The sequence below is a fragment of the Necator americanus genome, chromosome I, assembly GCF_031761385.1.
Source record: "Necator americanus strain Aroian chromosome I, whole genome shotgun sequence".
Classification (NCBI taxonomy): Eukaryota; Metazoa; Nematoda; class Chromadorea; order Rhabditida; family Ancylostomatidae; genus Necator; species Necator americanus.
Window position 1 is genome coordinate 6,131,298 of NC_087371.1, and position 26,005 is coordinate 6,157,302.

The 26,005-nt window shown below is 40.6% G+C and overlaps 3 protein-coding genes across 6 annotated transcripts; 1 reads left to right on the forward strand and 2 right to left on the reverse strand.

The window, feature by feature from the left end:
* Positions 1-7: 7 nt before the first annotated feature.
* On the reverse strand, positions 8-2,964 carry RB195_004688 (uncharacterized protein; the record flags this gene model as incomplete). Of its 2 annotated transcripts, XM_064182643.1 has the most annotated exons (10): positions 8-46; positions 106-225; positions 1,595-1,759; positions 1,823-1,906; positions 1,963-2,076; positions 2,316-2,408; positions 2,463-2,534; positions 2,613-2,715; positions 2,825-2,892; positions 2,962-2,964. In XM_064182643.1, the coding sequence occupies 10 exons, from the start codon at positions 2,962-2,964 to the stop codon at positions 8-10; spliced, it is 861 nt and encodes a 286-aa protein (XP_064033909.1). The 2 variants fall into 2 exon arrangements, with proteins under 2 accessions (XP_064033909.1, XP_064033910.1); XM_064182642.1 differs by lacking the exons at positions 8-46; positions 106-225 and adding an exon at positions 617-694.
* Positions 2,965-6,766: 3,802 nt separating this feature from the next.
* Positions 6,767-11,760, forward strand: RB195_004689 (uncharacterized protein; the record flags this gene model as incomplete). 2 transcript variants are annotated; one of them, XM_064182644.1, is made up of 13 exons in its annotated part: positions 6,767-6,803; positions 7,408-7,545; positions 7,644-7,759; positions 9,400-9,485; positions 9,544-9,681; positions 9,741-9,858; positions 9,919-9,990; positions 10,121-10,212; positions 10,287-10,463; positions 11,166-11,244; positions 11,322-11,378; positions 11,474-11,548; positions 11,623-11,760. In XM_064182644.1, the coding sequence occupies 13 exons, from the start codon at positions 6,767-6,769 to the stop codon at positions 11,758-11,760; spliced, it is 1,323 nt and encodes a 440-aa protein (XP_064033911.1). The 2 variants fall into 2 exon arrangements, with proteins under 2 accessions (XP_064033911.1, XP_064033912.1); XM_064182645.1 differs by lacking the exon at positions 6,767-6,803 and having other exon boundaries at positions 7,410-7,545.
* Positions 11,761-12,965: 1,205 nt separating this feature from the next.
* RB195_004690 (uncharacterized protein) lies at positions 12,966-25,293 on the reverse strand (the record flags this gene model as incomplete). 2 transcript variants are annotated; one of them, XM_064182646.1, is made up of 12 exons in its annotated part: positions 12,966-13,064; positions 13,137-13,289; positions 13,681-13,753; positions 15,002-15,091; positions 15,182-15,295; positions 15,399-15,544; positions 15,633-15,721; positions 15,816-15,903; positions 16,408-16,487; positions 18,582-18,815; positions 19,723-19,831; positions 25,222-25,293. In XM_064182646.1, 12 exons carry the CDS (start codon positions 25,291-25,293, stop codon positions 12,966-12,968), a joined length of 1,347 nt encoding a protein of 448 aa, XP_064033913.1. The 2 variants fall into 2 exon arrangements, with proteins under 2 accessions (XP_064033913.1, XP_064033914.1); XM_064182647.1 differs by lacking the exons at positions 15,002-15,091; positions 25,222-25,293 and adding an exon at positions 22,658-22,681.
* Positions 25,294-26,005: the final 712 nt, after the last annotated feature.

The window sequence follows — 26,005 nt, forward strand, 5'->3', positions numbered from 1 at the left end:
CAGCCGCTTACGCAGTGGTACCGGACTTCACGTCAGTTTCACCTGCCTATAGCATGTTTCGTTGCATTTTAATTCTTTTTCTTTGTAATTACCTCCAAAAGGAACCCCAAACGTAAATCCAAAAAGTCCCTCCAATGAAAGATCGAGAGCGAGTAGAAGATCACATACTTCAGTATGGCGACTTTCGATAATCTCGAGGAGTCCTCCTTCAGCATTCACCGTAATCTGCAATCGCTTTCAACTACCGTATGCTTGACGGCGAAAGAATTCCATAATTCGCTGCAATGATTCATCAACAACTCTCTGAAGGTTTGATGACGGATAATAGAAAAGCGCCGGCAGCAAAGCCACGCAAAACACATCACGCAGCATCAATAGGTCTGTGGCAAGCACTCCCGTGAGGATTCGGCGCCATCGTCGCAGAACCGACACATGATATTCATTATTACTGTATCCACAAGGGATTAACAACAAGTGTGATGGTCTTCAACAGCTTAAACCACTGCGTGAGATATATCTTTATTGGATATGTACAAGGTGGTGTCTTGGAAAACAATAATTCTCAACAATAAGATTCATAAACATCAACAACAAAGAACGAACTTCATCGCTGGACTTATATCAACAAAACCGAATTAATACAGCCGTCGTTCTCAGGGTTGTTCGTCACTTGCGCAAACTTTCCCCATACCACCTGCAATCCGATAGATCAGAGTGAATCCTCACTTAAGCCGTTTGTTAACTTAAGCAGTGAAAGCAGCAGCAGTGAAAAATACTGTGGATGGATAGAAAATAAAATTCATTCGATTGAAACAACAGTAATACTGTGTTTTCCTTCAGAATAAAACACTTTACCGGAAGGAGATCTTCTGCACTGAGAAATAGAGATGAACTTAATGAGCGCAACGAGACAAGAAACTGGAAATTTCGCATGAAATTTGTCTCCGGGTGCCGAAATCTTCGCATTGAGTTCGATTCTCGAGTGTATTAGGTGTGTTAAGTTAGTTAGAGTTTACGTGTCGTGACAATCTAATATTCCCTGATTCATCCGCCGCAATGATGAATAGACGGGTAAAAAAGCCTCTCGTTAGCATAAAAACCGCATGGACATAGAAGAACAGCTTACTGCTATAACGAAATGGAAAGAGCACTCTAATGAAGAAGAATATTGCACTAAAAATTGGAGATTGGCGGGGAAAACAATTTAAAAAAACTTCACGATCGGCTGATGATTGCTGCTATTAGTAAATTCGCATTAATTTCACGTGGATAGAACTTTTGTCAAGTTTCGTTCCAACCAGCAGTTGTTCAGGCATGTTTTCACCTAAGCTAGGTGTACTGCTTCCCTCTATCACTCCACACATAAATAAATAATAATCGAATTACTAGCAGCGAATAAGCACTTAAAAGATGAATGCATACATGCGATAGTTGGACCCGGTACTCCGACCCATCCACTTTTGGACGGCTGGCGAAGGGAACCTCATCTCTTGAGCTGCACCTCATGAGCCAGAACCCCTTCACCTGAGGAGGATCCGGCTCCTCCATATCGCATCTATGGATGAATGAATAGTTCCATGTTCTCTAAACGCACCTTTCCTCCTTGCGTAACCATACCCAATTCTGAGACATTTACTTCAATGATGGTACCCTTTGTGATCACACCCAATGACGTATACATCTGACTTGATGGGTTCTTTTTCACACCCACAATAGGGAGACAAAATGTAGTCTGCAGCTCTGGATGAGTGACATGAGCCTAAAACACAAGTATCTACCTATATATTCAGTATAAGGTTAGAATTGATAACAAGTGAAATACCTTCGTAAACCGCAATCCCATAGGTCGTATAAAACGTTCGAATTTGGCGGGTTTTCGAGTAAAAGACTCCCCCACAAAGGTAACCTGGAATGAGCTTTCATTGAATTCTGTGTTAAGCTCTTGAACAAGTCCAGTCCTACCTTGGTGACCATTCGTTTCCAACCTTTCCTATTAGTCTTGCCAGATTTCACAACTTTGAACGCTTCAGCATCACTGACAGCTTTTACTTGCGGAATAGGCACTTGGTATTTTCCCTAAACAGTACCATATAGAAAAGAACCGGTTTTACACCTTCAATTGAAATATTCACTCATCCTAGAACTGAATGATACAATGAAGAAAATATTCACTACTACTGCAACATACTTCCTATATCTTAGTATCTGAGCATTTGTTGCACGAAGTTTTGCAGTCGAAGGGGCAAAATGCGCAGAACTCAAAATGCACACCTACACAATTTACGGTAAACAAACGTAAACAACTTGCAACGTACAGCTTTTTCTTTCCTTTTCTGCTTGATCATGTTAGATAGCACAGTACCAGTAGATTGCTGCTGACGATCCAAAAGATAAGCCGGGACAGCACCCTGGATAAACAAATCATAGAAGGTAATCTTAGCGCTTGAGGAACGTCCACATACCTGATCAGGTGTTTCCACGGTACTCTTCTGTTGCTTCTCTTCATGCTGTTTGATCAACTTTCGCATTTCCACCTACAAAAATTTTAAGAAGTCAAGGCTGAACGGCAAAAATACGTAGAAAGAGGACGTTCGACACTTTAGGGAACGAACCTTCTCAGAATATCTCTTCTTATGATAAAGCTTAGCCTTTTGACCACGCAGTTTCTTTGCCATCTGTGACCTCTCATGGCTAGCTCTGGCTAATTTCTTTCGCCTTAATATTTGTAAAATTACATTACCAGCTCACAAAGTAAGACAAATAATGAAAGAATTGAAACAGTAAAGATAAAACGTTGGAAAAAAAGGAAAAAGTGTCTACTTACTGTCTTTCTTCATAGTCGAGGCGTCTTCCGTACCTCTTTCGATGAAGTTCGATGTGGTCGTTCTGCGGCTAGAACAGGAACTTCATGAAGCAGACAGAAATTATGCTGGCGAACGTTAGCAGGAAAAATAAACTCACCATCTTGGATTACGCAGCCGTAAGGAGCTCACTCCTGAAAATACGAAGCTTAAATATCTAGAAATACGGAAGGAAATAAAATATTAGATCTGGGAAAATTAAAAGCGTATGCTCCTCAAAAGTATTAGTTAGTTGTCGCTAGAATTTCAAGGTAAAAGGAGTAGAAAGACGTCAGCAAATCTCAAATATTTGTTCCTTTGCAGTTTTGCAGGGAAAAGCCCTTTTTCAGCTTAGAGGTTGAATTCGGAAACAAAATTTGCTCCGTGGATATAAGGGGCGAAATAAAACCACAGAACCCTGAAATAATTCCAAGCTAAAAAACGTAAGGACTGGAAGGCCAAACGAAATATGTGCCTTATTAAAGGACCGGCCAGTGGTTCACGATTTGGTCTCCGAGCGCCTGTTCGAATGGCGCGAGAATATTTTGTTTGAATGACGAATTGAATATTCATGAATTTTCGTGCGCAGTTTCTCCTTCTTCTACGAAGAGATGTCAGTTTGGTTTTATTGCTTCTATAGGTGCAGTTTTTAAACAATTCCGCATATAGCGGTAGCAGTGCGATTTTGTCCTAATCGCCATGAATGTTGCTGTACGGGTCCGCTTGGAGATATTCTATAAACGGTGATGGAATCCGTTATAAGCGCAGTCTCTAAATTATGTCAGAACGTTTCGTTTTCTATCTGGTCTGGGACGTTTTTTCAATTAATAAGCTATATTTCCATAGTTGAAGTCTCCTCTTCATTTCTTTTTTTCCTACAGTGGGATTCACTTCTTTTTCATCCATCATTCTTCTTCATCCGTCGTTTTTAATGTGATAGTGCACTTTTTCAGGGCTTTCTAAACTCATCCAGAATTTCCATTCATATTAGTTCCTCTGTCAATTCTTTCGATACCTTATTTGAGCCAAAATTATCTGATATTTGTGTGCTCTTTTATTTTGCTCTTCCTTGGAGAGGGGGGACTCTTTCCATTTCACCCATACTGCTACAAATCCGTTACAAGAGCGTGTGCTATTTCTTTTATTTGTAGCGGTCAAGGATAACTGCTCAATAGATGTTTTCAAATGTTTACAACTTCAAATGGGTCAAATGTATTTGGGGAAAGGGGAGCGGGACTCAGTGGCGGCCTTATTCTTCGGAGTAAAATAGTTAAGTCAATCGGGGCATTGGTCTTAGAGGATCTATGACATGTAAACTAAAGTTACTAAGAGAGAAAAGTAAGTTAGAGCGTCGAAAAATAAGTGCGCCACTGAGTACCCCCTTCCCCAGCTATATTTTCCTCCTCCAAATCACCATCCTCTCTTTTAAAAAAAAAGAGGTAGAATAGAAATTGGAGCAATCAGAACTGAACTGTTCTATTACAGTAAGAAAACTTGTTTAGAGTTAGACACGTTCCGATCCATATCAACGTCGACGGCTATCGTAGTCAACCTCGTCGTCCCAGTGTACTCGATATGGATCGAAACACTTCGAGTCGTTTGGGAAGGGGGAGAGGGTGGCGTCAAGTGGTGCCAATAAACGTATACAGAGTGACTTTTTGGTTCGGGCACAGCGAACGACGTTTTCGATCAATGAAAGTGCTAAGTATTCATCTATGTCGAAGGGAAAAACATTTACTACGTAATTTTATTAAGTTCTTTAGCTTTGCTCTGCAAAATTTGCCTCATTTTATTAAGTTCCTTAGCTGTACTCTGCTGAATTCCTTAAAGTCGCACATCAATAAGGTTTCTAAGGCGTCGAGATCAGTTATATTATACAAATACTGAGGAATGCAAATGTCTTTGATATATAACGATAATATAACGAAATATAAATATTATCAATAAATAAATGCAAAACCAAAGCAAGCGCTGTGTTATTGACGCGAGATCATTACATTCGTATTTTGTAAATTCGTTGTTTTTTTTCTAACTTTCAGAACTTATGTTTTCATTTTATGGAGAATCAGGCAATCTGACCGTTTGTAGCGAATTTTTGTTGTTTTTTTTTCTTCCGAAATTACGTTTCTTCGTCCGCTGACAGCCCATTATGTAAATCGAGGAGGTCGAACGGGCCCGATACCGCCCTCAATCTTCACGTGCAGATGTCAGCCTCTTTGGCAGCTGCGCGACGTTAGTAGTCCTATCGATTTACGGATGCTGAGGACAAGAAGCTTCCTTTGCCTTTCTCATTAAAAGTGTGGAATACGCTTGTAGGGAATATTTCTTTCGTTTTTATTTACTAAACACATTATTACATATGTCGTAACAAGTGATATGCTCTTCGAAACTCGCTGTCCTCTGATTTCCCTTTAACCTCACTACTCTCCCTTCTTTTCCATTACGGAGATTCGAGGACAGAAGCAAACAGCTGTTCAGCGCTGTAGAACTCATAAAATGAACGAACACGTTCGTAGAAGCAGATCCTTGGAAAATGATTCACTTGGTATTTGTGTACGTCATCGATCTCACTCAGCAGTTGGTAAATATGGGAATTTTCCTTTTAGAAATTTTTATGCGGAAAATAATTGAGATTGCTCGCCATGGTTATGAAAGCTTTGCTTGAAATTACTGTTTTTTCTTTTGCTGTTCACAATTTGCTTTGGTTGCGCCTTTTTTTTGTTCTTCACTTTTTCACTTATTTTATACTCCTTCACTTCAATTTAAAGGTTCTTTTATTGAGGATTTCTAGGGTACCAGTAGCAATACAAGTTACTTCATACATTTTTTACTTTTTTTTAAAATAAAAGCGTATTGATATGATCGATTCTACCCAAGATCCCCTTGAATTCAAATTTATGTTTTGCTCTTTTACGAAAGGACAAAAATCGATAGTTTTCCCGAGCATGTTCAGATGCTATCTTCAGATCTCCGTAATGAAATCTTTACTAGAGAAATCGCAAAGAAAAAACACATGTGTAGGTTTTTTTCCGAAACTTGTTTCTGAAACCAATTTTCATTCATTGGTTGTGGGCATGTGCAGCGACGAGGGTTGACGATGCTATGTACGCGTCGCCATCGCTTGGCGTCAACGTCATCGTTGATACGGGGTTACAGTAGGGATGAAACGTTGTCTATATGTGAGTTATTTTGTAGTATGTAACGGGTAAGCAATGAGTTTGCTAAGGCTTGTTTTTCTTCAACATTAATTTTTTGTTAATGAGTTCCTTAAGAAGTTGTCTTACTTTTGGCTTTTTTTATTGTCCTATGTTTTGCTGATGAACATGGATTATGGCATTGTTTGAAACTTTAGAGGTCCTGAAGAATTTCCTCGGGAACGACAGCATGTTGACGAGCATTTATTTAAAAAAAAATAGCAAAAACATGAAAATAACATTTATAAAAGACCTGGTGTGGACTTTATGTACAAAGACATGGCCATAATCTAAAAAATGATCTCAAAAAACGAATAGGTTCACACAGAACTACGTAGCTAGAGGAGGTTTCCTCCGCAGGGCTCGATAACTTGGTAAAGAGAGAGATGGTAGTCAGAAATTTTTATTTTTCAAAGATTGACTGACAATATAGTCTTGATAAACGTGGGACCTTCGGTAGAGCAATGTCAAGCACCGTTATATGAGGTTTTGTGGCCGAGACATGCACTGCACACTCCAATAAGTGCTCATTATTTTATATGTGTGGTGCTACTTCACTTTTCATGATATTTTTGAACAATCCTGTGTTTCTCATACATACAGTCTCTACCAGCACTTTGTTTGATTGGTCTCATACTTCGACCATCACGTTTTCATGACTGCCTATCGATAGCGTAGAACAGCGCCAAACACTAGCTGAACAACAGGGCGTCACCGAGCAGAATTGACATAATGCGACAACCAACGGACAGAACTGCTGGAAGAGAATGTAAGTACTGCATTATTGCATTTCTTTTTGGCTCAGAGAGGCCAAAGGTTTCAAAGTGCCATTTTTCCGTTCACTATGTGTTTGATCGATTGAAAAAAAAATGTTAGGTCTATCGATTTACAGCAAAATTCTGACTTCAAGGTGACATCAGCACATTTCATTGACTTTCTAATATTCCAGTTTCTCCTCGTACTTCCTCTTCATCAGCTTATGGTTAGAGCGTCTTATACAAATGTGATTTGTTGCGTATTCATTTCTATTTTCTTGTTTGATGTATCCGTAATGCTGGTTGTAAACAACCATGCCTCGGGAACCAACTTAACGTCTAAAAAACTTATCAACGTTTATGAGTCAAATAATTCCCTATTTTTGTTTCGTGGTCTTTTCCTGCTACTTTAGTTGCACTTAACAATTAATTATGTATTCCTTGATTTGAATTATTGCCTATATCTTCCATTTGAGCGTGAGTTCATCTGAAAATCATCTCATGGAGAAACACCGTTTTTTGAAATTTGTTCTAGCTCATTCTGAAACATAACTGGTCTACTGATCGCTTTCTCGGATTTGCTTAAGGATACGTCTTTATCTCACTTCCTATGTTCAGCCATGAGTCGAGCTAAGCTCGATGAATCACGCTCATCATTAACTGAACCTCAGAACTATTGGGGCTTCGCCAACTTTCCCAACCAAGTTTTCCGTAGAGCAATCAAAGATGGTTTCAACTTCACCTTAATGGTAGTCGGTAAGATTTCACTGCTTTATTTGTGAAGCTTCTTTTCAATACAACTCTAGTTTGGCCCATATTTGTTGTTCATGTTCACTTCGTTGTACACCTTTCAGGGCGTAGTGGGCTTGGGAAGTCAACGTTTATCAACACTTTATTTATGGCAGAAATCCATGACTTGAAGGAAAAGCCACCACCAACAGGATCTACTGTAAGAATCGAGGAAAAGCAAGTGAGTTTTCACGATTCAGCTGCAATACTCCACCTTTCTGCTCCTGTCGTCGCCCAAATATTCCCCTTAGTGATTGTTTGAAATGCTGTCTATGTCCTTTCTTCACCACCGCATGGGAAAACAAATTGTTAGTAAATGTTCTGCAAGCGATACGTTATCGCGACTATTCTCAGATTAGCAAAATTTGAAAATTTGGAGCTATTTAGTGTAGAGAGCATATCCTCGTAGACGTCACTCACTGTGTCATGGATTCGCCTAGTGAGGATTGTGAATGTTCTGCAAGTTGATCTCCCGAATGAAGTCGTTACCCAAATATTCTCCATAGTGATTGTTTAAAAAGTGAACCATTTCTTTTCCTGTATCACAAGGTTTGACAAAACAAATTATTAGAAATGTTCTGGCTTGTTCTGAACTTCCAGTTTATTCCGATCTGGCTGTTTTCATAGTTTTTTTCCCGTGGCCCTTAATGAAGAACAGAAAACAGCAGCAAGAAAATATTTAATGAAGCGGAGAACGACAGGAATTTTATGCCAGCATTTTTTTTTTGCAAACTGTAGCCAAGAATTCTGGTCGCAATGCATTGCCTCCACATAAATCGACTCTCTGCGGGTGACCTCTCACGCAGCTTCGCGCCACGTAGAAAGGAAAACTGTGAAATACGCCTTTAGCAGTTGCGTGAATAGAGATTCGTCCGCGTGAGACGCCAACAAAGCCGATTTATTTAAATAAGTCGGGAAGAGGAAAATAGGTGAAGAAAGAGAAGAGCAGTATACTCTCTATGAGTTCACTTCATAATCATTCGCACATTTTAAAGCGTGTAATTCGATATCGAAACAACTTCCGTTAATAGGAATCTTCTGTCTTCTGATATGTTTGTTTGATTATGTTTCCAATTTTATTATGCTCATTTTATGTGATCTGTTTCACACAGTGGTTTTCTCCAAACTTTTTCGTTTTTTCGCTATATTTGACCCGATCGTTAGCGTCTTTTTTGTTCGTTAGGATTTTGGGAATTTTTAAATTATTTGAGACGTAAAATATTCTCTTTACGTATATGCTTCCATTCCATTACGTGGATCTTCAAAAAAGTGAAATAAAACCATGTTTCATCTAGAACATCAAGTTATAGAAAATCTATAAAGAAATCAGCTGACGGTGAGGCACATTCTCGAAACCTCGTTTGGAAGTGTAAGTTCCTATAGAATGTCGTTCAAAGAAATCAAAACTGAGTTGTTGTTTTTTTTTTAAATGTTCTGGTTTCGCTTCATAAGAAAAAAAAATTAGTGGAAATAAAGACGATTGAAGCATTAATTTGTGCCATAACTCCTTTTTAACATAAATTAAATGAAGTTTCATAATTTCGGCGAGAAAGGTAAAGCTTAATGGAGGTAATAATAATCTAGTAAGTCAGGAAGGCTGAATATCGGATAGGATCTGTTTAACAAATCGATATCTTTGATGAGGATTGCTTTGTAGAAATATACCATATAATTTTTTACGGCTCTCACTTTAAAAATATCTCAAATTGTAACTCCACTAGCTAAACTATCAAAAGAAGGGAAGTTTTTGGAGTCTACATGATAGAAATGAGGTTAATCCAAGTCAATTCAACATATTATCAATGAACTGCATGTTTTCAGGTAAAATTGGTGGAAAATACGGTGAAATTAAATCTCACTTTGGTTGATACTCCAGGATTTGGTGACGCTGTTAATAATACTCGCTGGTAAGTTCGTTGCGCTATATGTGTGCATCATTTGCATTTATTTGAGTGCCACTTTTAGTTGGGAACCCATAATCAGTTATGTTGATGGTAAATTTTTGGAATATTTCTGTGAAGAGACAAAAATCGAAAGAAAAGAACGGCCGGCTGATAAATGTGTTCATCTTTGTCTTTACTTCATCGAACCAAGTGGACATGGGTATGCTTACTTTATCAGTAAATCCAGACTTTGTGGTTTTACATGAATGTTTCCTTCAGATTGAAGCCGTTGGATATAGAATTTATGAAGCAGCTGCACAGTCGTGTTAATATTGTTCCTGTGATCGCAAAAGCTGACTGCCTTACGAGAGAAGAACTGAAGAAATTTAAAGCTCAGGTTTGATATGATGCTTATAAGCCTTTTTCCTTCTTTTATTTTTTTTTTTTGTTGTTTCAGATCAACAAAGATATCACCTCAAATGACATCAAATTATATAAGTTCCCCGAAATTGAGGATGAAAAAGATAAGGTATTGCCGCAAAAGAATTCTTCGGATACAAATTAAAAAATTCTCAAGCTCTTGATTAGAACTAAGACTCCTTGTACAGGACATACTCTGCTGCTATCGTTTTCTATTTTTAACGACGCCTTAATTTAAGGTTGCTAGTGAGAAGCTCAGAAACTGTCTACCGTTTGCTGTTGTCGGCAGTAATGTGTTAAAAGAAGAAGGTGGAAAAAGAATTAGATACAGGTATTATTTTTATCAAACAGTTTTCAAATTCTAATATGCTTGTTTTATTCATTATTATTATTTTTATCTTATAGAGAGTATCCGTGGGGAATCGTAGAAGTTGAGAACATGGCACACAACGATTTTATTCCCCTGAGAGATATGATCGTTCGGACAAATCTGATTGATATGATAGACGTAACTCGATCTGTTCATTATGAAAATTTCCGACTTCGTCAGATGGATAAACTACCAAAACATGCTCTCGATAGGTATGTGTTTTTCTCATTTCTCCCTGTGAAGTTTTTTTTTTCCCAAAAGATCTATGACAAAAGGCGACCTATAATATATTTGTCTTCTACCCTGATGATAGCAAAATTCAGAGATAACGAAATTGGCCAGTCACTATTCGAGTAGTTCGTCATTGAAGAATAGTTTATTTTTTGCTCATCTCGTACATTTGGGCCCATTAACCGCTATCTCTACCGGAGACATAGATGCGATAGGGAGGAGCCGGACTCCTCAGGTGAAGGGGGTCTAGTTCATGGGGTGCAGCTGAAGTGATGATTTTTTCTCCAACTGTCCAAAAGTGAACCGGGTCCCTTCACCAACCGGACAAAATTGAAGGCGGTCGATTCAGCTGCTCCGACTATCGCATCTATGGTCGGAGAAGTATATCTTTCTCGATTTTCCTTAACTGCCAGTCTAACCCATAATTGCAAAACGCAGATCATTACAAACAGAGGAATGAACATGGCGTTTATTTTTTTTTTCAACCGAGTAGTATGAAATTAGATAGTTTAGTTTCTTTTTTTTATAAACAACAACAAATTTTCTTGCGCTTTCTTCTTTTTTTTCGAGTTTTCCAATGTTTAGTTTTCTTTTTTTTTTAATTGTAAGTGTTCGAATAAGTATTCGAATTTTATCCTGTTTGGTCAAAAGTCTCACCTGTAAACAATGCCTGCCTTTTTTAGAGATCCCTTTACGCAATTGGAAGAAGACCGCAAAAAGAAAGAAAATGAGCTTGCGGAAAAGGCTAAGAGCTTTGAAAAGGTATTACATCTCAATTATCGTTTTATTTCGAGTGATTTTTTTCAACGTTTCTGTGTTAATGAATTGACCTTGTTCAGACCTTTGCTGATCGAGTCAACGACAGAGAAATCAAGATTAACGAAAGGGTCGCTAGAGTGAGTGGATATAGATTGAATTCACTTTGCTTTGTTGCTTTTCTTCTTTCTTTAATGTCATTTCAACCGGTTTATCCCACGAAAAACAATTCTAGTTGGACATTCGCGAGCGCGATTTGAAACAGGAAATTGAACTAAGGAAGGCTGAACTCGACAGACTCAAACAAGAGGTATATTAATTCCTTGCACGAGAATTTCAGAGTGGTGCCTAAAGACCGGTAAAATCGATTTGATGCAATTTAAGGTGGACGACCTTCGACGTGGCAGCATCGGTGACTCTAAGACATCGTTATCCATGACAAATGAGAATTCGGGCAAAAGTTCACCGACGGACAAAATCAAGAAGAAAAGTGGAACGTTGGGTCTTTTCAACAGAAACTGATACCTGTGTGCTATGTTCTTGTAGTGTAAGTGGATCGAGCGGCAATTTCTCTTTATGGGAAGAATTATGAACTCATTTATGTGCTGGAGTCAGTCTCCGCGGTAGAGTGCTGAGAAAATGTATATAGTCATCGATACGCATGTTTATCCGAGCGACTGCGACGCGTTTGCAGCAATTCGCACGCTTTCTCTGCCTAACACTCACTGCCTCTGCCATCATCCCTGCCCTAGTTGAAGATACATTGCGATCCTTCGGCTAAACATATGTGTCGATGGCTGTATAACCTATCCGTTGATCTACCAGTTAACAGCTGCCCTAAATGCTACTAGCTCGACTTGGGGGATCGAGAACAACTGATCATCGGCCTATTTTTTTCCTGCCAATTGGCTGCCATGCAATTTTTGGAGGATTTTCAGTCCTGTTGCTTCTCTACATACACCACAAGAACAGACTACACGCATACCTTATTATCATGTAAAGTTATTATACATAAACATTCAACTATCTTTTTTTTCTATTTTGCACACATATTCCTTTTTTATTTCTGCAAGGGGCGTAGCGCAGTCAGTAAGATGGTCGGCTATGACTGCACGATGGATGGTTCGAGACTATCCTAGTGCCAACCAAGCCCTCCATCCTTTTGATTTCAATGAATAGGTACCAGACTTTTTTTTTTGGTGGATAAGAACTCTTTATTACTTATATTTATTTCTAATAGTAAGAGTAATGCTCGGTTTCTCTTCGCAAACAATGGAAAGTTCTAAGGTCCCACGTTAGCAATGTGGATGTGGTGATCTATAGTAGGGCCAAAACGACATGGACCACGTACGCAATTGCGTACTCGCGTTCTCTCGAGGCGCTTCGGTGGACCGTAGCGGCTAGCAGCGTAGTGAAACCCTTGCTGCCATCACTCATCGTTGCAGTTTGTGACGGTCCCAGCTGGATTCCAACTGCTGCTCCCACCTCGCCGTTTCGAACGCGTAGGCAAACGCACCACAACTACACTCGTGATTCATGTCGTTTTGACCTGACTATGTCCGTTTTGTTATCATTCAGTTGAACTATGAAATAAAATACAAGGGAATTACATACTTTTCATTCTCTCTTTCCCTCTCAGATAAATTGCAAATAAAATCAGGGACAAGACAGAAATGAAAGATTAGACAAAAAAAAAGAACTATTTCAAGTTTAGTGATTTTATGATATTATAGTAGATCTTGCTGAAGTTCAGCACATCTATTAAATCGTGAACTGAATTCTTCGTATTTTTGCACCAAATTTGGTGGCAGAGTGGTGGCGAATTTCTGGAACGTGTCAAGATAAAGAACAACGTTGATCTACAGGTAATATACATTTCAAAAGAAGAAAAACATTACATTTCCCATGATGTGTTCCATGATGGCCGCATGTATTGTTTGCATTTGTATCGTACGTTGTACGGAATGCATACGTCCATTACGTGCACGACAAACACAGTCCATAATGTTCAATTTTTGGAAATTATCCGAATGTAGACGTTCATGAGCGATCTGAAATCAGCTATATTATCCAGCGGTTTCGATCATTTTCAGGGCGGGTATAGCGCAGTCGGTAAGAGGTTCCGCTGTGTCCGTACGATCGATCTGGTATGTTTCGAAACCGGCCTGGTGCCAATCAAGCCTTACATCCCTCCGGGACTGATAGATTGGTACCAGACTTGTCTGGGAGGATAAAAACACTAACTTGATATATCGGCTAGCCCCCGCAAGTCATTTTATAGGCCAGTTATACGTTCGTGAACCTCAAACGATTCTAAATTGAAGTGAACGTGGTGGCGCATTCCAGGTGGAATGATTAGCACCTGACATTTTATCCATTTTATTTATCGATCATTTCCTAGTGACCTGGATCACAACGGGATATCCATACTAGAGCATTTACCTCAAAAGCGGCGTAGGTACCGGCACGTCCACATCCAGATAAGCTCATGTACACATGCGGATGATGGTACCTCCTAAAAGAAATAGTATAGCTATGAAAATGCAATGAAAAGACCACACCTCTTCCTGCGATCGAAAATTACTGAGATTCTTTCTCACTGCTCTTTCAAACCGTGATTTTCTGCTTTAAACCGGCTCAAGGGTTTTGATTGATTTAATCCCAATAATTATTGAAAAAGGGAATAAATTTTGACTCAAACACATCTGAAAACAGTAAACGAAGTAAACATGTTCGTTCGAGGGTACCCTACGATCAGCAAGTAATGGACCCAAAGAATAGCTAGTATGAGTCTATGTGTCGTCTGAACCGATTCGATTCTGCGTACTCAGCGGGTGTTGAGGGTGTTTCTTCTTGATTAACAACAAAAAATGTTGGCAAATATTGGAACAAAACTCTCACAACAACGCTAATTAATTCCTTATAAGAATATAGATTATTGATTGTTTTCTTTCTTGACATGATTTTTATTTCTAAAAGACAGCGTATTCTGAAATTGTCTTGGTTGGTATCTTACCAGGAATAGATGGAATAGTAGTAGGGATGTAGTTCACGAATATTTCTATTATTTTCTTTCCAGATTACTAGGGAGAAATAACGCAAAAAAGAAAAAGAAAGACAGAAAATGGTGGTAGCCTGTTGTTAGCCAGCGATCTATAATCCGTAGTAAGTTGCATCGTTGGGGAGACGGGATCACACATTTCATACTCCTTTTACCGGATTACTAAGGAGAATTGAGCGTGATCACTCGTGAAATCCACTCCCTACCCCGTCTCCTTGTGATTAGACACCACAATCGTCAGTTTCTTTAAAGGCAGCATACCACGAATCTGAGGTGGTGCGGATTTCAGGTGGAGTACCCGTATACGGGGTCGTAGATTATAGAGACCGGGGTGGTTCCGCTGATCTCTCCCTGAATCACTGCAAGCAGCCGGCCCACGAATTCTGTTCTGTACGATGCCTTCTATTGCAGTGCGCCACCTTTACACGCATAACGTCCCTTACTGCCTATCGGGGCAGTCCGAATTGATTTTCGACGAAACGCAGGGCGGAGGCGGCGCAAGGGGTGGAGCGTTGCAATAGATGGCGTCGTACAAAACAGCATTCTGGAGGCGGTTTTTTGGAGTGATGCAGGGAGAGATGAACTACCCCCGTCTCCATAATCCACGACCCCGTATACGGATACTCCACCTGAAATCCGCACCACCCCATGTTCGTGGTATGCTGCCTTTAAGAACTAAATAAGATGGGTATTTAAGCACACCTGAAAACAGATTGAATCTGCCATAGGTCGAGAATACGGACTGGTTGTTTGCCATGTGTCCATCCAGTATAGTGATGCATGTGTATAAACCTTCATATAGAAAATATGCAAATTTTAAAAATTTCAGAGAAAATACATGAATTCTTATCAAAATTCTTCTGGTTCAAAAGCGATTCGAACCTTCTCTTCTCAGAGTTTCGTACGGAAATTACATGCAAAGACCAATCCCTGTCGATGATTACTCGTTTGAATTCTCCTACACGGATATGACTATCCTTGAAATGAAGGAAATCCCTGAATAAACTCTTTTTTACATTTTTAATAGATAAAATACATAAAAAGATACGATAGAATAGTACAAATAGATAAATATAATAAAATACGATAGAAACAGTACTGTTCGCCGGGAAATACGCTATTAGCATGGAACATATTGAATTCTGCATGTGTGAGTATAAGTAGGATCGCTTGAATATCTGTATCCAGTATCATTTGCCAGAATTCTGAGCCACTTTCAGGAAGCGGAAGCTGAGTTAGAATATCCTGAATTTGTTTCATTTTAGACGGATGTACAGAAAAAAAAACAGATGAAGTGCTCCTTCTAAGCCTGAAAAGTGCTTGTAACACTCACCTTTCTGTTAGCTGTAATATTCACCCAACTCGCATGTATATAGCTGCCAGAATTGAGTTGAACTCGGCTTTGATCGACACAAACTACATCTGAAATGATGAAATTTGTAACTGATGGGGATCTGACGCGGATTTTCCAACAAAAAAAAAATCTGGGAAGCACGTGCAGCGTTCAGATACTCACCTTCAAATCTGTTCTTCTCAAAATTTGCATCAAATCCTTGACGTGTACAAAAAGGTGGGATGTGTCCACGAATTAGACGAAATTCCGTCTAAAAAAATACAAATGCATAGCATCAAAAAAAAAACATAATATTCCAATTTACAACGTCAATTCATTGTAAAACTATTTTGCCAAGGGAAGAGGATGAGTTGCGGTTGCGTCGCGTCCTTCACTGTGAACATAATTTGCGCTTTAGAATTGCGTAATCTTCGCTTTGCACTCATTTCCAACGTTATTTTTTTGTGTGTATAAGAACTCAACAAGGCTTTAATTCGGGTTAATTAAGCTAATTTAGCATTTAATTAACACTAATTAATTAGTAATTATCACTCCATCTTATTCATTTATAGTCGGCGCCCAAATTCTCGTCCGCCGGACCGTAGTGATGTGCGCAGATAGAGTAGAGAGAAGAGAAGAGAGTGTATGCGTGAGAGAGAGAGCAGAGAAAAGTAACGAATTTCGACGGATGCGTCAAATACACTCAGATAAAAGGTTTCACTGTTGACTGTATTTACTGATAAGTTTCTAATTAATTTTCTGCTTCAACACCTACCAACATTCCTTCAGCGCCACATTCCAACGCTTTTTCCATATATGTCCTCCATTTCTGAGCTTTGTCACATCCACCTCTTTCTTTAATCATTAGGGGCAATGAAAAAAAAAAACCAAACGGTTCATTATTGCCATGTTAGACTGTCTTTAAATCTCGGCATGTTGAAACGTAGTTTTTAATTTCTTTTCTTGAGCTGTAGCAAAGATTGGTATTGATCGTCTTTGTTAAAGGCATCACCCCATGAATCTGAGGTGGTGCAGATTTCAGGCGGAGTATTCGTATACGGGATGGGAGACTACGGAGAGGGGGGTGATTCCGTCCATTTCTTCTTAATTGCCGTAAAAAACGACCCGGAAGATACGGCTTCATTTGTTTTGGCGCACCATTTTGTACAAGAGGTTCGATTGGACCGCGCCAATCTTGTGCGGCGCCGCATCTTCCGTGCCGTTTTTTACGGCAATTAGAAAGAAATGGACGGAATCACCTCCTTCTCCGTAGTTTCCCATCTCGTATACGAATACTCCACTTGAAATCTGCACCACCTCAGATTCCTGGGGTGATGCCTTTAAACAACAGCTAACGTATCGGCGTTATCGCCTTCGTTAGAGCCTGGAAAAATCAATTAATTGTACCAGTCTGAATGTCCGGCTAAAGCCTGACTTCAGACTTTCTGTGGTGTTCGGTCCGCTCGCCATCACTGGTTAATGAAAATAAATTAATAATAGTGACATTTTCTATAAAATTAGAATTGTGATTTTCTAACAACGTTTTCTTCTTTTTTTAAAAGGAAATTTATGCTAAAGATCCATAGTTTTCTTTGTAAACGCGTCAGTTCTACAGGAGAACATTCAAACTTCACCTCTAAGCACTACTTCGATACGAATGTAATATAGACACGACTTGGAATCATTACTCAAAGTATAGGATTCCCTCTTGTTTCCCCCAACAGTTATCACAGAATGATGTTTCACATAAAATGAAGTGAATGACATCATCGTACTGATAAAGATAGCCTTCCACATCAGATCATGTAAACAGTTGGCTACTATATAAGCAGCATGTTTCCATTTTCTGAAGAACAGAGGAGTCGTAGAGGTGAAAAGCAACGCGGAAAGTGGATACGACTATGAAACGTTTGCAACGTCAAATTCACCTTTCGCCACATGCACACGAAGTTACTGTGCGATATTTCTACACCACGACACAGGAATTCGATGTCGGTGGACCCGTCGCAACCCCTTCTATGGGTATCTGGCGCCAGTGCACCAATTCGACGCCGTGGGACCCGTAGCACCCCATTTTATAGCTTTCTGGCTTCGAGGCAACAACTCGACGCCGGTGGACCCGTCGCACCCCCTTCTATAGGTATGTGGCGCCGGTGGACCCGTCGAACCCCCTTCTATAGGTATTTGGCGCCGGTGGACCCCGTCGCACACGCTTCTATAAGTATCGGGCGCCGGTGGACCCGTCGCCTCCCCTCCCTTTTTGAACTTCGTGACTGACTGACACACACACACACATGGCAGAATAAGCTCGTTATTATATATCATGAGAGAGAAACGGGACGTTCACTGCGTAATAGGGTCAAGGAGCATCTAGATGGACTCGCAAAATCTAAAATCTTCACCCCACTCGGAGCACACCGTAGAATATGTCATCCAAACTCCGAAGTAGAGGTAGAGGTTACCAAACTATCGTTCGAGTCTGAGACCATAGCGCGCAGAACACTAGAGAGATTTTGGATAACCGCCAAAAGTCGAAAAATGAACAAGAAGGATGAGTGTATTGCTATCACAAACGAGCTATCCCCATATCAAGACCTATGCGGGTTTTGATCTACGGGGCGGGCCGTGAGGTCCCTATATAAAACCCTTGTGACTCATAGTTGTGTTACGTGGTGGTCTGTTGCGTTACCAAGTCTAGCTAATGAGGTAAGCACTGGCCAGCGTATTGCTGTTTGAGTTTGTCTACCGTTTGGATGCTTTCTGTAGGGTGAAGAGGCGCTTGAGAGGAAAAATAACTAATGGTTTTGATTTTTCCAGGCTCTGACGAAGGCAATAACGCCGAAACGTTAGCTATTGTCTAATAAAGACGATCAATACCAATCTTGGCTACAGCTCAAGAAAATCAATTAAAAACCGAACGGTTGAATTTTAATCGCTCTGACAACTAACCATCACGTCCCTCCTTCTTGGTGACTTCGTCAGTTTTTTCTGTAGTACCCGGGGTTGGACTTATCGTTGTGGTTGGCATAGTAGTGGTTGTTGTAGTGGCTCCAGTTGTAGTGGAACCAGTTGGACCCATTGTAGTTGTTCCAGGTGCAGTAGTCCCCGACGTTGTAGTGGTTGTTGCCGTAGAAGGTGGGATTACGATCTCTTGTTGTTGCGCTGGAGGACCACCACTATCCACTAAATAATAAATTAATTCTGAATTGCCATAAATTATAAACCGTATTGATAGAAAATTAGCGTTAAGCGAAAAAAGTATTCTTAAAGAAATAACATTTTCACATCTGAAGAGAACTGTTAGTGATAAAGGTAACGGTAACCGAAAAAAAAAATAGCCTTTCCTAACTTTTCCTAAAGAATGGAACTTTTCCTACCTGCCTCAATTTACTTCGTATATGATACTACAAGCGATTAATTACAGATTTAGAGGAGCATCCGAAATGTTACCTATACAGTAAACTAATATATTGCTCTGGGTGAAGAAGAGTTAAGAATTTCGGGGCTTTACCCGTACTAGCAAAACAAACGTACGAAATTATACAACGTCTAGGAACTCCTGGAATTTGGGAAGTCAAACAATGCCGGCTAGAAATTGATCATTGGTAAACAAAAGTGCTGACGATGTATAAGGTTAAAGAAAAAAAATAGCCGTGACTTAAGTTCACTTGGATGGCGTGTTAAGGCCGTACTGACTAACATAATTCGATCGCGGTACGACAGAGAGAAAAGGAAGAACATGGACCAGCCGCGTAGTGTCCATGAGCTGCTGCGGAAGCGTCGCGGTCGTATGGTCAGACATAAGTACTCCATATGTGTCATTGGGCGTATCTAGACCCATGGCAAATAAGAAGTGCAGTTTAAACTTCTCAAGTTCACTTTACCACAAGGAGTTGGGGACGAATTTGAGGGAATGTCAGCATGAAGACGTCAGACACAGTTACTCGCAGTTATCCTCGTCCGCCGGACCGCGACGCGCCTGCCGCGGCGCATGCGCTTCGCGCGCTCCTCTTCTTTGCTCTTTATCGAGCAATGGAACGCTCATCGCGTTCTTCTGGATAGGAATATATGTGCGACTATATGTGCGTACCGGGTGCTGGTGGACGATGTTGAGGAGCCGCTTGAGGTGGATGATCTTGTTGGACGCCCTGCTGTAGGTTTGTAGTTGTCGGTGTTGTCGTCGCTGTAGTCGATGGCGTCTGAAGATACAAGTTGGATGCAATAATTTCACTTACGTAACTGCGCAGAAATGAAAACACTTACAGTACTTGGATAACTTCGGCCCGAAGCTGAAAGAAGAGGATTTTTTTTTCTTTTTTTCTTGATTTTTTTTTTGATAAACACAGGAAATTGATATAAACTCGTGAGAAAAAATCTACCAGAATTGAATTTAATACTTTCTGTTTCTATGATAGACGATAAAAATAGCGAGCAGTCGCAATCGATCAAGCTTTCGCTAAAAAATGAGAACGAATGAGGTGATCTACTTCTACATCTACCAAGCAACTTAATTTCTTTTTTCAATTTCTTAATTTCTTTTTTTCTTTTCTTCCACGAATGAAATTACATAGTCGCCACCTTTCATATCGTATTGGATTGACGCGCTACAACCTCGACGGAAGGCGACGGCGCCGATGATCTTCCCGAGTCATTTTTTCCTTTTTTTTTACCGGCCTTCGTCCGTAGTCTTTGCACTTGGGTATGTTTCGAGTGACATCGTAATTAACGTAGTAGTAAAGTTTTTCCTTTTTAGCACCAGCGTCTTATCGACCAACGGTCCCATCGATTGGCTGGCACATAGAGGCGGAGCACCGCTGCACGAAGATGTATGAACGTACGTCGTGTACGTCTGACCGACACAATACGTCCGGTGGTGACTGTATAAGTTGAAGGGGCAGTTACTAAACGAAGATGATTGTCGAGATTGTTGAGAGATGAAGATTTAGTCGGAAGGAAAGTTCTCCTGTCGAATTCATTCGAATGTTCGTTTATCGAGAAATCGGGTATTCGAGTAAACTTGGAGATTCGGTTAGTGAAAAGAGCACAACCACTAGTGACTTCAAAATCCGATTCGAAAAAAATAATGAATTTTTCTGTGTATAGTGCAACTATTCCGCACGCCTTCTCGTCACAAGTTCATCCTCGATAGTACTTTTAGTGAGGATGAACTACTTAATTAATTACTTATTGATATTAACTATTATTAATTAATTAGCTCTAATTAATTGAGTTAATGGATCACACGAAGTTATCTTTAAATACGTGTCAAACGTACTTGTCTGTGGGGCGGTACCTATTGGTCCAGAACTTCCACTTTCTGGTGCCTTGTGACGGTTTTTCACCAGCACTATGTTGCCAAGGTTCTGAAATATCGTATTTTTTCTTTCCAACATTGGAGTCACGATATCGCACTCTACGAGGTAACGTAACGCATAGTCAGTGATAGAGAATGTCAGGATGGACTCCGGCGACCCTTTTTGCCAATCGTTCGAGCTCTGGTTTGTAGAGAATAGCGTTGACGGTCGTCCTGTTCACTATAAACTCTTTATGGACATTTCTTTCCGAGGAGAAAAAGACAATGGGCACGGTTTTGACCTCCATAAACATCAGCCGACATTTTGAATGTGTCCGTAGTGGAGTTTAAAACAAAACTTGATGACGTAACGTTGCCCCAAACTCCCCTAGATTTTGAATCTTGGTGACGCGACGTAAAAAGACCATTTAGCTCGCGTGGGTTCCTGACCTTCCCAGAAGCACGGAGGCGACTGAGCCAAGTTCCACATTATCCATAAGGCTCCCCACCTCCACTCCCATATGATTTGTGCACGCTTCGGTTCGCTTCGCTTGGCAGGACTACAGAAAATCAGTCCTATCACATTGAGGACACACCCTGTATGAGTCAAAACCGAAAGAGGACGCGTAACGAAGTTATTTAGTATGGGAGCAGAAAGTCCCTCATAGGGTAACCTGATCATTCAGCATCAGCTCATGATCTACCTAATTCCTGGCCCAGTAAGAATTGTTTCTTTCGCGTTTTTGCCGTGATAGCTACAAACTAAATGTCCTTATCTTCACTTATTACTGGAAGAAAACTCCGTTATCAGAAATTCTCTCCGCCACCACTTTTAAAATTCTTCGATTTCTTCGTTGGTACGAATGTAGCAAGTTGCTTTGAGTGAACTGATTAGTCTGATACTTTTTTGGACCATCTGTTCCCTGGATAGATAGGGTGGTCCACATGAAGTGTGACGGGCCATGGGAAATCCGGAGATTCCCTGGGCCAAAGAAACCGGTAAGGACACTGACTGGATGGATTTTCCTGCAAGATTAGGCACCAACTTACTGCGCAAGACGACCCTGGAGTGATGTGAGACTGATCTTATGGATTTCTGGATGAAGGTGTTTCCCTGTCAAATTCGCCTGATCTCAATAATTTGGATTTTGCGATCTGGTGGATTCTAGAGCAAAAAGCCTGCTGTTTTAAGCACAAGTCAATGGACTCGCTGAAAGGAGGCCCTGGACATGGAAACTAATCGCGAACGTCCTCAAAAATTCCCGGAAGAGATTGGCTGCTTGCATTGAAGCTAAAGGCGGTCATTCTGTATGTGATTTGTGAGAACTTGCGTAGAATTTTTTGACTAATGAACTGAAAAAATCCTTATTTGGATTAATTGGTGCAAAGTTGTGGGTAGTTTTTTGCGTCATACTTCATGTGGATTAAAATTTATAGTGTTTTTTGTTTCCACTGTAGTGATCCCTCCAGGGATATTTTGAGAGTGCTCAGCAAGTGGAAAATATTCGTTCACATAACTTCTTTGGTTTTACATAAAGCTTACATCCTGCTATCATTTTCTTTGTGAGAACTTTCTGACATTATTTATGAGGCTTCAGCAAATTCTCCTCGATTCCCCTGACTTACAAATGTCCCGGTGAGGTTAGTTTTTGATGACTGCCCATAGTTATTGTGTACACACAATTGAACATATCAGCAGTCAGCTAATAAAAAGATAAAAGATGAAGATTACCTCATTCATGGCGGCAGCAGTCATTTCTGGATGTCGACGTGGTGGGGGGCGATGTCGAGGCGGTGAACGAGGAGATTTGTTTTTTGATCCACTTTTACTCTTGGAGCGCTCAAATTAACAGTTCTTGGTATTGGAACTTCAATTAGCTTATTTTTCATGGAAAATATGTTTACTGAAACCTATGTCCACCTACCTTAACCTCCTTTTTTAACCTTTCGCTACTATCTTTTCTTTATGATATTACTGTAACGACTGCTGTAGGCACTCGAGAGCAGGGAACAGAGGGAGTCTGCGTATGCGTAGGTGGACGGAAAGGGAGAGTATGTGCGTATCTTTGCGGATGCGTCACGATCGCGCCGTTAGAGTGTCAACTACAGTTTCATCTAGATCGAGAGAAAAAAAACATTTCTTTGATTTTGAATAATGAAGCGGCTGGCTTTGGCATTTTTTGTCTCCAAATCTTTTTTCAGGAAGCCTTGCTTAGGGATTATCATCGAGGCAATGACGAATGTAGTTGCGGTGCATTTACGTACTCGCTCGGAACGGCGCGGTGCAGGTAGCAGTTGGGACCGAGTTGGGACCGTCGCAAACTGCAGCGATGAGTGGTGCCAGCAAGGATTTCACCACGCCGCTAGCCGCTACGCTCCACCGAAGCGTCTCGAGAGAAGCAGCGTACGCAATTGCGTACGTGCTTCATGTCGTTTTGACCTTACTATAATTCTAAGAACATTCGAAATAGTAAGCTGAGCTGAAGAAAGGATTACGCTCAGGGTACAATCAGGAAATTTTGAAGTCTACATTAGCGAACTCGTAATTTTTAATTCACTACAAATTAGTGCAGTTGTTTTAGGATAACTATGTATCTCGACAGAAGAACAGCATCTTCCGGAAATCATAATCCCTCACAAATCATGCGCTTACATTTGGTAATCACAATCTACTCTTCTGCATGTGATTTTCAACCTTTGCATTTTTTAATCGAAATAAACGACAAATTTCTTAAAACAGCTTCACTTTTCCTTCCATCCACCAACCCACCTTTCTCCTTCTTTTTTCTCGTTTTTCTCTTTTTTCTTTTCTATGATGCTTCGATCGTCTTCTTCTATCTTTCCTGCTCGATCTTTTCCTATTCCTCTTATCTCTGCTCCTCTTACGTCTGTGCTTACGTTTTGTTCTTGATTTCGATCTACGCCTTCTTTCTGGCATTTCTTATTTCCCTGAAAGAGTAGTTTCTATTGAGACAATTTGTTAATAGAGAAACTACACACAAAACATACAAATTTTAGGAAAGAACCGCTTACAGTGACCGTAAGAGACCGTATGTAACCATACCACAAGATCTTCTCCTTTCCAACGATTATCTTAGATCTCTACCGATTACACACTGTTTAACCACTTCAAAATATTTACAATCTATTAAACCGATCGATCACTCCGGGAATAACCCAGCTACTACAGACTGACCAAAAATCTACGGTTTCCGTGCTGCACCATTCAGTGTTCACAAGGGATCTACAGCAAACGTGGACGAGGCGGGATCTTCGCTCCTATGCGCCGTCGGGTCCGAAATCAGGGCCACGTACAGTGATGCGCTTACAGTCACCTGTGAGGGTTATACAGTACCTATTTTGCGCTTCTTTTTTTTTTTTTTCTTTTCCACTTTCTTCACTCTTTTCCATTCACAAAAATGAATGCTTATCAATTACAAATGACTTCTTACCGTTCATAACACTCTGTGAGCTATAAGATTGCCCCGCATGCAGTTCATTAGCGTTATCACGACACCACCTTAAACATTCTGAGGTTGTTTTGCAGTATTCGTATACAGGATGGGGGTAGGGGGGGGGGTTTCATTTTTCCCTTAACATTTGTTTTGGCGCACCATTTTGTACCAGAGGTGGCACCAGTCTTGTGGGGCGATTTCGGGCCATTTTTTACGGTATTGAGAAATGGAGATCCTTTGTGTTTCATCCCTATACGAATACTCCACCTAAATTGACCTGTTTTTAAGGATACTGCACAGTGCGTAGCTCTCATTCGCCTTGATGACAGTCTTTAAAAGCGGAGAAAATGGCGCAGCTGAGCGATCGAAGCCGTATTTTCCGGGCCGTTTTTTACGGCAACTAGGAAGAAATGGATGGAATCACCCTCCTCTCCATAATCTACGATCCCGTATACGAATACTCCACCTGAAATCCGTACCACCTCAGATTTATGGGGTGATGCCTTTAAGAACTCGGTAGTTCACCAGCCCCGCCAGTCAGTGAGACTGGTCAGTTTGTTTTCCTTTTAAAGATCTTGCGTGGTGTACTTAGAACAATATCGTGAATTGGCAAGATGAGAGGAGGAGTTTGATGGCACCAAAGACCTCGAACCATTTTCAGGCCTTTTTATAAGGGCGAATTTATCGAAACGTCAGTCCAATAAAAAAAGTTCCACCTAAACCTCGCTGTCGTAAGAAGAAAACATAGATACACTCCCAAATGCCGAGATTTCAAGATGAGAGGACTAGGAGATTGATTAGAGAGAATTGAGCGTAGCTAAGCACGTACTCGTTAACGTACTACTTGAGCCCTATATTGTCCCATAGAGATCATAACATCGTCAATTTCGTGGCATACTGTCTTTAACAACATCCTTCCGAGAAAAAAGTGAATTGGAGTGGTTTTGGCGAGGCTTATTGTGGGAATATCGAATATTTTATTGAAAGAAAAGGGCCGCTGTGGTCGCAAGGTCGATGGTTCGAAACCGCCCTGGTGCCAACCAAGCCTTTCATCCCGCCGTGGTCGACAAGTTGATACCAGACTTGTCTGGGAGGATAAAAACACTGACTTCATCATCAGCTGGCCCCCGCAAGTCATTTTATAGGCCAACATGTGTTCCAAAACCTCAGCGATTACGAATTGCAATGAAAAGCGTTGGCGCATCCCACGCGGATTGATACACCAGGCACTTTGTCCTTTTTATTGTAGGAAACTGGTCGAACTCGAACTAAACATCTGCTCAAAATTTTTGTTCGTTTCGTCGTTGCCGTCTTCGCTCTTTCTCGTACGTACGTAAAGTAAAGGAATTCCATCCGTTAATTCCTAGAAGGAAAACATCAACCTCCGACACCGTAGCTGAGCTTTACCGCAGAACCGTACTGTACGTCTTAGCAACCGATCCAATCAAAAACTCGTGATATTCGTTCTACATAGCATTGTGCTTCCGACAAACCTACAGTAAATGTCTGCGCGGTAGGACCATCGCCAAGTCTTCATGCTGAAAGCCAGCCAACTATCGCTGTGATGATAAGTACGCAGTCACTGGAGGTGATTTCACAGTTCTCTTAACATTTCGAGAAAACTG